General features: G+C 34.1%; 2 protein-coding genes across 4 annotated transcripts; one reads left to right on the plus strand and one right to left on the minus strand.

Moving 5' to 3' along the window:
- Positions 1-90: 90 nt before the first annotated feature.
- Positions 91-8858, plus strand: LOC132703637 (cytoplasmic tRNA 2-thiolation protein 2). 2 transcript variants are annotated; one of them, XM_060673015.1, is made up of 7 exons: positions 91-229; positions 281-555; positions 605-845; positions 901-1036; positions 1231-1512; positions 1568-1723; positions 8326-8858. In XM_060673015.1, the coding sequence occupies exons 1-7, from the start codon at positions 162-164 to the stop codon at positions 8329-8331; spliced, it is 1164 nt and encodes a 387-aa protein (XP_060528998.1). In that variant the 5' UTR covers positions 91-161; the 3' UTR covers positions 8332-8858. The 2 variants fall into 2 exon arrangements, with proteins under 2 accessions (XP_060528998.1, XP_060528997.1); XM_060673014.1 differs by lacking the exon at positions 8326-8858 and having other exon boundaries at positions 1568-1788.
- Positions 3036-14119, minus strand: LOC132703635 (serine/threonine-protein kinase STK11). Of its 2 annotated transcripts, none has more exons than XM_060673012.1 (6): positions 13363-14119; positions 11656-11962; positions 6230-6366; positions 5928-6113; positions 4819-5021; positions 3036-3184 (listed from the first exon to the last, which is right to left on the minus strand). In XM_060673012.1, exons 1-6 carry the CDS (start codon positions 13788-13790, stop codon positions 3042-3044), a joined length of 1404 nt encoding a protein of 467 aa, XP_060528995.1. In that variant the 5' UTR covers positions 13791-14119; the 3' UTR covers positions 3036-3041. The 2 variants fall into 2 exon arrangements, with proteins under 2 accessions (XP_060528995.1, XP_060528996.1); XM_060673013.1 differs by having other exon boundaries at positions 3036-3181; positions 13363-14118.
- Positions 14120-14346: the final 227 nt, after the last annotated feature.

Consider the following 14346-nt stretch of genomic DNA (forward strand, 5'->3'; position numbering starts at 1 on the left):
TAATATAACTCCAGAGCTGGCCGAATGATTTTGGCAAACTTGGCTAATCTCAGTAAATAAAAAATAATATCTACCCTATATTAGCAAATAAAATATTCATAATTCCATTATTCATATAATTATCCATACTGATCTATAACAGTATTCTTGCCTCATTCAAAATGTGTTCATTGGGAGATGATTACGAAAACAATGAAGAAAAGTATTTGCCCCAAAAAAACATTGGATTGTACGTTTGATACAGAAACATTGCAAAATAAGTTAAACCTATCTGTTTTAGAGACAATTGCAGGTGCAACAAATGTAGGCATGAAAAGGCTAGCATATTGCTTCGAGGCAAGGATGCATATTGCAGGAACTGTTTTTTAGCAAGCACTAACCACAAATTCAAAGCAATACTTGGAAAGTCAAAGTTGATTAGGCCCTATGATAAAGTTTTGATTTCATTTGATGTGGGACATCCTTCTGTTGCTTTGTTGCATCTTATCAGATCTGGATTAGATTTAGACACTCCAAAGAGACTTAAATTTATACCAGTAGTTGTATTTATTGAAGGTGAGAAATTCTGGTGGTATTAAGTATAGAGAAATACTTTGCTTTTTAGATAGGTATCATTTGTCTTTAGATGAAAGAAAGGAAATGCTAAGAGATATTCAAACGGAGGTAAACAATTTTCAATTGAAGCTATATTTTGTTTCTTTAGCCAACTGTCTGTCATCTGAAAATGAAATAAACATTTCAGAAAACATTTTAAATGTGACGGAACTAGATAAAGCAAAATTATCTACAGTTGTTGCTAACAATGCAAATGAAACAACTAAAAATGAGCTTTTATTCATTCTAAAGTAAGTTCTGCAATATTGACAAATCAAATTTGTTAACATTGATATTTAATTTTAGACGAAATGTCCTACTCAAAGTGGCCAAGAACTTGGACTGTAAATTCATTTTCACTCCAGAATTGTCTATTGACATTGCTTCAAATTTATTGAGCAATGTTTCTCTTGGTAGAGGCGATAACATTTCACTTGATACTGTGAGAAAATTGACGAAATATCCCACGCAAGACTTATAACATATAAAATGGACTCTTTAGTTTCTTTTAATTTGGATCTGCCTCCAAGTTGTAATTTAGTTTGGCAACCTTATAATAAGCATTGACAGTCCATTTTATCGGTTTTAAGTAGCTGATTCTTCACATTGAATAATTGGAAATCTTGTTTTTTGTAGGGATTTTGCGATAACCGTGATGAAAGGGTAAAAATTTTACGTCCTCTAAGAGACTTTGATATGAAAGAAGTTGCATTTTATAATGTCTTACACCATTTAAATCCAATCAGTGTGAGAGGGAGGGAAGTAAATTCCAACCACTCTGTGCAAAACTTAATGAGAGACTTCATAACAAAGCTACAGTCTGATTATCCCGCAACCGTCACTACAATTGTCAAAACCGGCGATAAATTGACAACCCAGATCAAAGACAATTGTGACAGGAGATGCAGACTATGCAATGTATATTATACCTGATTATTAGCATCAACGTAAATGCAAAATATTTATGTTTTAGGGAACTATTACACAGAGACCTACCGAGTTGAGTTCTGAAGAATCAACTAATTTTTCAAAACTTATTTCCAACTCTTTTCGAGATCCCACCATACCTGTAGAGGACAGATGCAAGTCAGTAGTTGAAGGCTTCACAAATTCTCCAAAACATGAACAGGTTTACTGTTTTTCTTGTTCTAAAATATCCGATTATTTGTTAGACTTTTAATATTTTATTTTCAAATAAGTCATAAAATTTAACAAACTTTTTCTAGCACGCAGACAAGCGAAATGATATGATAAAAAAAAATCAAGTAACAATCAAAAAGTGTGTATTTAATTATTGGAAAATAGTTCACATATGGCACTCAATATTTACAATTCATAAAAATTTAGGTAAAAAAGGGGGCCCAATCATCCCGAATATCTTAAAACCTAACTACTTGAACTCGCTTTTTTTTTACAAATTTCAAATGTACAACAAAACATAAACCCTATATTGATTAGACAACAGGATAAAGTTATATAATCAGATTCAACAAAGAGTGTTAATATGAATATATCGCCCTTTTTCTTAAAAAAAAAAAACGTGACAAGCTTGAAGAGGAGAATGGTCTAACAATGACGATGTAACAGCAGCGAATAATGGGTTAGTAAAATAGTTTTTCTTCCACCAACTCTTTCCTATCACTGTTTGGTGTTTTAAAAGTTGGGGCAGGCAACAATCAACCCGGGTATTGACTTTCATATCTACCAGAACGAAAAGACTATTATGCTAGTTATACCCTATTCATTAGCGAATGAGAGTAATAACAATATACAGTTTGATTTTATACACGCACACACTCTGGACTGCTATTGAAAGATCTCAATATTACAACATCACAATATTAGTACACCCGTTTTATTACTCGCATTCCCAAAGGAATAGATTATATCAAATTAAATTGTTGTTTATCTAGAAGATAGTTTTTCAAAGTGATATTAAACTAAAAGTTATAATAATTAACTCGTCAAAAATCCCTTAACGATCCGCAGTTATTAATCTCTGACGGACTATCGGAAGAGCACTTGTAAAACCATGATTCATTTTCCTTTCGGGTAGAAGTTTATTTTTAGCATGAGGATAATTTTGCAAAAAAACATCCTTTTTGAAATTACGTATGGCGGCTGTTATTTTTTTTGGCCTGAGAAATAATTTAAACTAAAATTCGTCGCTAACCAACATAGTTAACGCTACTGACACGCCGCGATCTAAAAATACCAAAATCAACGCGAAATCACACCTAAAGAAGCCATGAGCAAGTCCAGAGGTAGAAAACTGCTTCTTATTGTGTTACACATCCAATGGATTCGAGCGAACGCGGATACAACAATATTTTGTGGACAAAAAATCCAACATTTCGTTTCTTTTTTAATATAAATCATCTGAATAGCGATTCGAAGGCGAGACATGGCTTGACACACACAAAAGTGGACAGACTGAGAACGAATTGTCACGATTGCTTGCACATTGAAAAGTTCCTGACTGTCATGCAAGATATTGGACGTTTTTTCCTTCCGCTACGTTTCGAGCCGCCCTCGTTTGTTGGCGCGTTGCCGTTCGACTGTTGCGAGCTGCGTTTTTCGTTCTCCTCTGCTGGAAAAAGCATTTGGGAATTACCTACAGGACAGCGAACAACAGGGGCTTTGTTAGCATAACAACGAAACAACATTATTTTCGATGCAGGACGCATGCATGCTTGAAATCCACACGGTTAACGCGTTTTACTGAACATTTAATGGGATCTAACCGTATTCTTATATTCAAAATGCTACCTTAAAACTGCAACTGTCTCAAACTGGTTGAAAACGCAATAAATGATAACTATTTCTTTGAAAAAAAATATTTCTTTGTAATCACCAAAATTGTTAATTTTTTCAAGAACTATTAGCTAAAGGTACGTACAAGGTGGGCCAAATTGGACACTTTTATAGCCAAACTCTCTTTTCTAAAGAAGAAGAAAACTAAAGTAGGTGTTTGCAGCTTGACTTTCATAAAACACAATGTTTCAAAATATCAAGTATGCTATATTTTTGGAAAAGTAATTTTAAGTTATTTTCAATGATCAAAAAATTTACAGTGTGTCTCATATAAAAATAATCGTCTTTTCGGTTGATAACCAACAAAATATTAGTATTAAAAATATTATATTTAACCCGTTTTCCATTTCATAACGAAAGAGTCACGGCGATTTTTTTAAAATGGGCATTGTTCAAAAAACACCCTTAAACATATATCCATGTGCCGTTTTTACCATATGGAGCTCAGACACCTACATTAACTTTCGTCTATCTCTGTCAGAAAGGAGAGTTTCCCTTTGAAAGAGTCCAGTTGAGTCCACCCTGTACATGTTGAGGTAAATACATACGTAATTTTCAAACAATACTTCGAGATTACTTTTTCACCCGTACCTCTTTTTTTAAATCTCTCTATAAAAATATTTTAAAAAGCATTGTTTTATCACCAAACAATACGGTGCAAATAATTTCAGTAATAATATATGGGTAAATAGAACACGTCATTTTCCTACTTGTATAAATAATCAAGAGCCAGACAATTCCCGTCACCAGCCGTCTTTTTCTATTCTATCAGAGACTTGAATGGGTTTGACACATATCAGTTCTAGCCACTATGTCACTATTTCCAGGATATGTTGGAATTGCTTACCTGTGAACACAAACTGTGTACCTTGCAATTCAATTTCATAATTTAAAACTCAACTTGTAAAATCACCCACAAATAAACGGTCAAATGCGACTGAAAACTTCACTCATATTTGTAATTACCTATGTGCTTTTTGAGAACATCATCTGCAACCCGCTTGCATCATAATTTTTATGTTATGGGCGCCATTTTGTCTTTTTAAAACAAAAAATAGTTACAGTGAAAATAGCCCCTGAAGTGGTCAGATAGTGTAACTGACTGGTTTCCTAATTTTGATGGTTGTTGTGGTTAATTTAAATAATAAGGAATTCTACAAGTTCCGGTGCAGTTCCAGATCCACTCAATATTAAATGACAGCACTGCCTCCAATTAAGCTGCATCAAAATCAGTCCAGCGACGAAGAAAAAAAAAGCGAAACCAAGAAAAAACCAAACCTCCTACCTCTACGGAAAAACACTTACATCTACCCCCACCACCGCGCCACTTGACCGGAAACAAACAGCACTACTCATCCCCGACAATATAAACAACGGGCAAAATAGCATCGTTACGGTTGCGGTAATTACCCTTGAGCTCGCGTTCCGTCAAGTATCGGGGCTCGTCCGACCCTGTCATGTTGCCGTCCTCGTCGTAGTACACGCCCCCGTTGTAGTCGTCGTAGTAGTGATCGATCAGGTAGGGTAATACTGTCATGTTGTGCCACTCGTCATTTTTAAGAGGCGGTATGGGCACTTCGTAGCCTATCGTTGGCGGTTTTCTTATAAACCACCTATAACGAATTCGTTCACATGTTTTTTCGAATTTGAAAAATTGTGTACTTTTTTTCCGATAAAGAAATAACGGGTATTCGATCTATGGATAGCCAAAAACAAAACAAATCGCAATGTAGGTCAGAAATGCGCCTCAGCTTTCTAAAATTGCCGCTAGAGTATCAATTAAGAAGTTTGGGTTCTATATATAGGATTATGAGAGATTCTTTGTGAGAAAATATTAGAATTTTGGATTTTTTTATTTTGACGTCCGGTTTCTTAAGCTTCATTTAAAAGAAAACTTGATATCTATCTACAATTGTCTTGTTAGGTTACATTTTTTAGGGAAAATTTCTCGATAGTCTTAAAGAAATTCATTAATCTTCGCCTAAATGCTCTGTCTCGCTGATTTTTGATAACAATTGCGATATTGTTTATTATAAAAATGAGAAGAAGAAATTCACAAAAATGTCTACCGTCGTAATAAATATTGTTAATTTTTACCAATTTTAAAGTATTAAATATTTGATACACAAAACGATGACAAAAAAAAATCCACATCAGAAGCCTTTTTAAAATGACCTATTTTGACTAAAAAGAAAAAAAAGCGGAACAAGGTTCTTTGAAGCTATTTAAGTTGTCTCCGTTCTGGATTTAGAATTTAATTAAAACAATCCTAATTTTTATACTTATACTTTAAAAGTATATTGTTTACTAACTATTTACTTTGTAATTAATGTACAATATCTAGTTTTTTTAAGCTACCGCTAGTACGTGTCCTATGCGAAAATTCTGTAAGCTCTGTAAAGAGTGTTGGCAGCGTTTAATATGTCTCTAGTCTTCGTAAAGAAACGAAAAACAAAAAACTGAAAATTCTGTTATAACTTTGTTGTTAATAAATACATTTTTGTAATTAAGGTACTTACGGGTGTTGCCGGATCTGTTGCAGCGTGTACCTCTCTTGCGGATCTTTTTTCAGCATTTCGAAAAGCAGATGCCTGAGGGGGTCCTCTATTTCCCCCGGGATCGTAAACTCGCCCCTGCCGATGTTTTCGAATAGCCTGTATATGTTGTCGCCTTCGAATGGATATTTTCCTGTGACGAGGTTAAATCTGAAAACAATCAACGCCCAATTTTTAAAAACGATTCATTGCAAAAGGCCTATTGAAAGATATATTATATAGTAACGAAAAGTATCGTGGGATAATTAAGCAGACCCGCAACTTACAGCGTCACTCCGCTACTCCAAATGTCCACTTTGAAACCGGGAAAAAACTCTGCCCCGTTGGCGATCTCTGGCGGCTGGAAAGCAGGGGACCCCTGACCTATGAAACACGTGTCATCTTTGGCGAAAAGATCTATGGTCTGTAACAAAAAAAAAACATACATTCCTTAAACCGCGTCATTAAAAAGTATGAAAATATTGGCATCGATTTTGTCTCTTTTTGTTAAGAAAAGTCCAATTTCGCCATTTCCCATTAAAAATAAATATAAAAACTTTAAAATAACTGCAGTAGACAGCACCAAAAAGGTTAATTTTTCTAAGAAACTTGCACAGGTGATATTACTGTTTCAGTTAAGTTTGATTTATAAATAACCGACGCAGGATTCGTAAATAGTATCAAAAAAGGTTACTTCAAATTTGTATTTAATTATGTTTTCAAGCGCAACGTCTACGTTAGGTACTCATCAGCCAAAGATAAAACAACTTAAATATTCTCTAGAACGACCCAAAATTTCTTGTTGCCAAATGTGTAACAAAAGTATATATTAGCTGAAAGAATACGAATTTGTCACACCGTGTAAATGACAAACTTTCTAAAAATAGAACGTCCGACATTTCGGCGCAAGATAAGCCGACAAAAATATATAAATATAAACACTGTTTATCGACAGTTAACAAATGAAACGTTAAATTTTCTGAAAGGGAATAGAAAATCATGCCTCGACCATGGTCCGAGCTTGTGACTGCCATTATATTGTTTATTTACTTAACCAACGGACCTGTGCTGTAATTTATTACATCAAACAACGGAGATACCACATTACTACTTATTTATCATATGAGTTGCGAACATTGTAAAATATTTAACGTCGTGTTTGCAAAATGATGAAAAAAAATGTTAACAAGGGCCGTAGCATATCCGCACGCGCGCCGTGCCACTTAAAATCTCCAACTAATAAGATCTAGCGACCTTTAACAACTAACATGGCCGCTGACAGTTCAGTTTTCAGTTTAGATGTAGAATTTTTAAAATACGTCCAGATCTCGTTAAACGTTCTGAGAAAACGAATTAAGTGTGTGGAGATCGTTGTTTAAAAAGAAAATGGCGTAAAATGTGTGACGTTAAAAACAAAACAAACAAAATGGAGATTGCCGAGAATAATTCCATTAAAAAACATTTTCTTTCTAATTAATAACAAATGCGGAAGCTGCTATTTGGAGTGAGGCACTTCAAACCATTCGAATGAGTACTTTCGCCTATGCAAGGTGCAGAAAAAAACTGATAGCATTCTAAAAATGGGTATCCGTTATCAACCTTAATGTTAAGATATCTTTATTGGGGTTTAAATAGAAATTTGCATCGTATCACCCGCTAAATAAAGTTATCAGAAATTAACTCCGATTGTAAGCAAAAATACCCAGCCAGCGAAATAATTTGTATAAAATAAGGGGTCAGACTAGCAAAACGGGCAATTCCAAAGTTCTGACTGAAATTCATAGAAGCGACCGACGGCGCTGGTCATATTCTAGTGACTTTTCACGAAGGTTTTGTTTGTCAAGAAGCGCACCCATTCCCGCAAATATCCTATTTTTTTGGAAAATGAGAATGAAAATAAAAAAATACCAAAAAAAAGTCGCACAAATTTCTAAAAGTGACGAAAAGATCCTCTGGCCTGTTTTGGTTAGTTTAAAGTATTGGCTGCGAAATTTTGAGACAAGAAATGTCAACGCTTTTAAGTTTGTAGGGCTACAAATTTTAACCAATTGAGTTGCATTTTCGTACCCGCCGAAACAGTTGTATTATTACTGAAATGGCCACCAGGGCGCACGATTTTAAATCTCGGGTTCTACAAAAATTTCTAATGTTAACCATAATATTATTTTAAAGCCGAGGCAAATTCAAAATTTTATTGTTTAATGTTGTTGTGCAATGGTATAAATATTTTAACATTATTAGAGTGCCTTGTTATCTTTATCCTAACCTAAAATATGAAGAAAAGTACTTGGTGCTTAAAAAAAAACACAGTTTTCTGGTTGTTATTATTAAGAATTTACGCTAATATATTTACGGCTCTGTAAACATAAGCGATGATTTTTAGCTCTGAAGAAGCCAACACGATGATTCGACTCAACAAAAACCGACGCAGGAGGAATCCAGAAGTTTTATAAAAAGCAATAATTCAAATTCAAATGACTATTGCCGCTTATTAGTTTATAGCTTGCAGTTAGCAAGATTGATTGAAAAGACTCCGTCCATTTCGAAATGTGAGAGAATCTGGCAACGCCGGACTACTTGCGTACTTTGCGCACCCCGTACACGGCGACGGCATTGCACCGTCACATTCGTTGATCTACGAAATCATGCCGAAAACAAAAACACGATATCGGGTGATAAGGAGCGGGCGATCGGTACCACGGCAAGGAAAAAAAAAGGTACCGCGTTCAGTCGAGCCCGGGAGTCGGAAACCATCGAAAAAAAAAAAAAAACTCTTTCTAGACGTTTCCAGCGAAAACAAAAAAAAAACGCATTTTTCGAAAAGCGAAAATCCGCGTAGTGACCTCTGCCGCGATAAACTGGTTCGCAATCGTAGTAGCCTCGTTCGCGTTTACGAATAATATAGCGGCGACCGGCCCCGAAACAAATGAAGCTATGAACGCGTCGTCCGTTTCTATTTACGCGGCGTTGTCGGTCGTTGGTTTCGTCGCTCTGTGCACGTCCAAAAGGTAAAATTATTTTTTGCGATATTTCGCTTTACCAAAACGCTCTTCTTTGTCGATTTTTTGCAAAAAAAAAGAGAGCGAGCCCCGCGGATGCGCTTTTGGTTTGCCTCTCTCGCGTCAGTGTCGTGCGCGATTGCAACCTGTTTTGCCTGCGTGCGTGTTTGTGATCGGAATATATATAAATCTCGAATGTATCAAGTTAAATCGGCCCCGTAGATGTTCGAGAAATAAAAAAACCGGTTCTTTTTGTTTTCGAATCCTCGAAACTCGTAATTTTAATCTTCGCCGTTAACAAAATGTCCGTTTCGTGTTTTTTTTTATTATTCAGGAGGTAATTTCTTTTTAAAGGACTTCGATATTCGATGTTGAACTAAAATCAAAACGTTTTTCGTAATTTTGTAACATGCGCAGGGTTAATTATGACTATTAAAAACAATCCCAACGGTATACAAAATTGCAGTTTTTTTTTGGTTGTCTGGCTGTATTTTTCACGCCTCCATAGATTCGAGAAAGTCCAGGGAAACACTCAAAAATGGCCAGGCCAAACAGATTTTTTTTTCTATAGAGGGCGCGACAATGACAGTCATACAATTATTACAAACAAGCAAGTTGTGAAAAAGTTTAATAAATTGCATTGAATGCCAACCAAAGATCTAATAAAAAAGAAGTTGTATGTGTACGCGTTTTTTTTGTTGTTCTATACTGTTGATTCAAAAAAACTGTCTAATATCAAACTTATTGATGTTAAAACAGTCTGGTTTTATTATCGAACCTTATCATCAAAAGTTAGTGCACGCCAATCATTTTAGGTGCACTTAAAATCATAAAATATAAAAATTGTATAAAAATATCGTTATTTCACAAAACTCAGCAAAATGCGGTTAGGGAAAGTTGTTTAAAAATGATAGTTATTTTTTAGAAAAAAAAGTTATTAAAGCAATTTTTTTAAACCTAAACGCACTTTTATAAATTAATCAAAATATGTTTGTTCAAATTCAATATTTTAAAAATCAGCTTTTTTAATTTAATATATTAATATGTTTATCACAAAGAGCAATTAAGTGACCACATCCACCACTAAAATTAATCAATACTTTTTGAAAATTTATTTCAGTTGCACCCCAGGTATGTCAATAATTTTGACATTTCACTGTTTATTTTCGACTTATTTATTTATGTATTATTTATTTTCAAAAATGGTACAATTTATTGTTTGTCGGCACATTATACTTGGTTATAACAAACTCGCCACCTTGGTTAAGTTAAATAGAATTTAATTTTTTCTCATCAGCAAGTATCTTACCGAAAGTCGACATTTTTTAAAGTAAACAAATTCGTTATGGAAAACTACTTTTTCCAAACGGCATTTTCCAGGATACAAAATTTTAATGAGAATTTCAGAACAATTTTTAAAAAAAATTGCCAATTTTCATCTAAGAAAAATAATGAATTAATTAATTTTGCAACTAGCGATTTTAATTTTCAGTCTATTATTTATGAAGCAAATCGTACTATTATTCTTTAATTGTCTTTATTTGAGTCAAATAAAATGTGTTCGTACTCTGTAAAAACCTTACACTTCAGTCAATCAAAATAATATAAAAAAAAAGGTTAGAATTTAACTGCGAACAATTTTTTTGTATTAGTATTACTGCATTAATGATAATTTTTAACAAGCTTTCTTTAATATTTTTGGTGCGAAATTATTTACAATTTATAGCACAAGCACATTAACACTTCCCACTTTTATAGCAAAACACTTTTGGACCATGGTTAATACCCTCGCGTATGTGGGGGTTAAAACATTGAGCATTGAGAGTTTATAATAATATTAAAACTGGACCAATATATGCGTTAGATCTGCCTTTTAAAAGCACATTAGGGGTGAAAATCGGAGTCTAAAGAAATCACATGTACCCAAATAACAAACATACATAACAAATATACGAGGTGTATTCAAAAAGTAAGGCGACTTTTGTAATTGTGCGGGTTACGTACATTCGATCTTCGATATTTTTTTTGTTATGTTGGTACACATGTCCGTAACATATATTTACAGTTTCTGCCAGTTTGCACATTACTTTTTTAATTTTTTTCCGAAGTTTCGGGCATAAAACGTGTAGCAGCAAAATTTGTTCTGAAACTGCTTAATTTTGAATAAACAACAATGATGAGTCTGAAATGCTCAAAAAGGTGATAACTGGTGACGAATGGGTACATGGTTATAATGTCGAAACCAATGCCCAATCGTTCCAGTGGAAGAACCAGAATCGCAAAGACCGAAAAAAGCACGTCAAGTTCAATCAAATGCCAAGGTTTTCTTTGATTATCGTAGCGTAGTATCTCAAGAGGTCCCACTGTAAACAAGTAATAGATTTTGCGCCACAATAATGCACCTGCTCACTTATCGTTGCTTGTGTCTTTTTGGCCAAAAACAAAACTAAAATCATGAATGAGCTACCATATTTACCGGATATGGCCCCTGCGACTTTTTCCGGTTTCCAAAACTCAAGAGACCCATGAAAAGTTTAGAAGGATTGAGGAGATAAATAAAAAATCGCTGGAAGAACTGAAGGCTACACTAGAAAGGGCTTACGTTGGCACAAGTGTATTTTATGTGGACATTAATTTTCGTGAATAAGTAAATACTTTTTGATAAAACTTACTTTTTGAACATACCTCGTAAATTACAACCAATATGGACTCACCTCAGCAACGCCGAAGTCCGATATTTTAAGTACCTGCTCCAACGTTAAGAGCAAATTGCCGGGTTTGATATCCTTATGGACGACCCGGGCACCGTGAAGGTACTCGAGACCATCTATAAGCTGGGAGAAATACCTATGAGCCTGTCTCACCGGCAGCCGTTTTTCGGGAGCGGATTCCAACATGACCTGAAGTGATCCAACACAAAACTCTAAAATCAGATAGAGCTTCTGCTTCTCGTGATTCCGAATCTCGTCTATTAGCCGGATTACATTTTTGTGACGCAGCCTCCGTAACAGTACTATCTCTCTGAAATATACAAGTCAGTTCTTCAGTGGCCACATTTTTTTTTTAAGGAAACTTCAATAGAACCATTGCACAATTTCTATGGAAAGTTAATTTTTGTGAAAACGTGTTATGGGTCGTTTGTGTTGTGTCATTAATTTTATAAAAAGTTGATAACAAAAAATCTCATACACCACATACATAAACCTTAAGATAAAAAAGTATTATACAGTCATCTTCAAGTAACGCGCAAATTTAAAATTTTCGGTATAACACAGAGAAATGCTCTTTTAAATGAAAACAATAAGTTCTTTTTTATTAAGTCTTCAGCTTTACCCGGAATTTTTCTCTTAATATTTATCGTGCAAATTTATCTTTTGGGATTTTCCCCCGAAAATCCCAAAAGATAAATTTGAAAACCCATAACTCGAATATTGATAGGATTGTATATAGTAAGATATGTGGCGGTATCCATTATAAAAATACAGAATAATAATTTGTGGAAAAATTCTTCACATTATTTGCTTTGTTATTAAATCAAACACAATTGCAACAAGTTAAACATAATCAATTTGCCCTATAATGAATTTGTTTTATCGAGACCTCTGAAAAACTAATAGTCCTAACGCTAATCAGAATAACGATAAACAACAATTACACTTTTCCACTATTGACCTAAGAGATAGCATAAACAAAGACGTTTCAGTCCATTCGAAATTTTCGGGGTGAGACTGTTTATTTCAGTAGGTAGCAGTTAATTAGGTCCAAAATTAACTTTGCTTAATGTTTCGAAAATATATAAACGTTTTCAAACCGAAATGAATATAAGATACTATATTCCTATCACAATATATCAAGATGACTTTTGATACCACCTGTAACCATAAATTAATTAAACACTATATTTAAATTTTTAAATAAAAATAATGTCCACGATTGATTTACTTTTCATTTTTCAGAATCCGTATGAAAATGGCCGCCCTTCTGGCATGGATCGTTGGAAGTGTAAGTAATTTTCGGAAACTGTTTTGTGAATTGATGAAGTTGATGACAGTTAATCAATGTGATTAGCAGCAATTAATACCAATTTGTTTTAAGCCTCGCATACCTACAATTTGTTTTCCATGATTAGATAAGATCAAGTAAATTATCACTCTAATATCTGGCTAAAAAACAAATGTGGTATTGAGAGCTAGACATTTATCACATTAACCGTTTTTACATAACAAAAAAGTCAAAACAGAATTACTATTTTAGGAATATTGATAGTAGGGTTTTAGGGTAGTTTCTTTTAAGTAAATATATTCTCAAACCACATAATAAATTTCTTTTTCCTTTGAAGGTTAGGAACTGTAAAAAAAATTGTTATAGAATTGGACCCAAATAAATATGTATATTAATGATAGCTAAGTTAAGAAACCTACTTTTGTACATTTTGTTCTCCATTTGGTAATCGTCTTAGTTTTCTTTCCTTAAATATTTTCACAGCCCGCCTACAAAGAGTTTCAGAGTCCAACATTTCTTTCACTTTCCCGTAAGAACCCTCCCCTAACATATCTCCCATTACATACTTCCCGATAAGTTTTAAGCGTTTCTTTTTCACTTGATAAATAATTTGATCACTGTCCACTCTATGAAAGAAGTCACCTATATTAACCGTCTCTAGATCGTCATCTAAATCATCAGCACAATTCCCATCATTTAGCCAGATTTCAGCATTTTCAACCGTATTAATCGGCTTCAGCTCATCATCGCTTTCCACACTAAAAATTCGATTCGCCAGCTCCTGTTCAGAACTTTTGCCTCCTTCGCGATTCACATTGTTGGTTATATTACACATTTTTTCGTCCATAATTGAAAACTATACACTCGGTTTAACTTCAATTCGATCTAATTTTACGTATCGCTCACATCTTTTAAAAAATATCAGTTACTTGGCTCAACCGTTGTCACCCCTTATGTTATTTTTGTTAGAAACGACAAACAGCTGTTTTTCATCCCGTTAGGATGGCGACACTGCATCAGGATTATATAATAGTTTTAAAACAGAGTTTTTAAATATAAATGGTCGCTTCCACAACTGCTATTTGCCAGGACGTTTTATTTTAGTTTGATAAAATATTACTTATCAACAAATTGTTGTTGAGAACCAATTAATACCGCAGAACAAAGATTACAAACGACGGTTGACGTCAAACCCAAGCAATTGAAATTCCCTAGATGCTTACAAGTTTCTTTCTATGAATTGATATTATTTAAAATCGCCAATCTGCATTATAGCAAATAGTTGTCGGAAAAAGATGATAACCGTTTGCGCTTTTTCAACTCCATTAAATTTTGAAAGTAGAATTTATTTACGATTGGTACTTTGAACTACGAGTAGTTCCATTCGTAAGTAGCGTAAATCG

The sequence above is a fragment of the Cylas formicarius genome, unplaced genomic scaffold, assembly GCF_029955315.1.
Source record: "Cylas formicarius isolate icCylForm1 unplaced genomic scaffold, icCylForm1.1 PGA_scaffold_6__28_contigs__length_40554024, whole genome shotgun sequence".
NCBI lineage: Eukaryota > Metazoa > Arthropoda > Insecta > Coleoptera > Brentidae > Cylas > Cylas formicarius.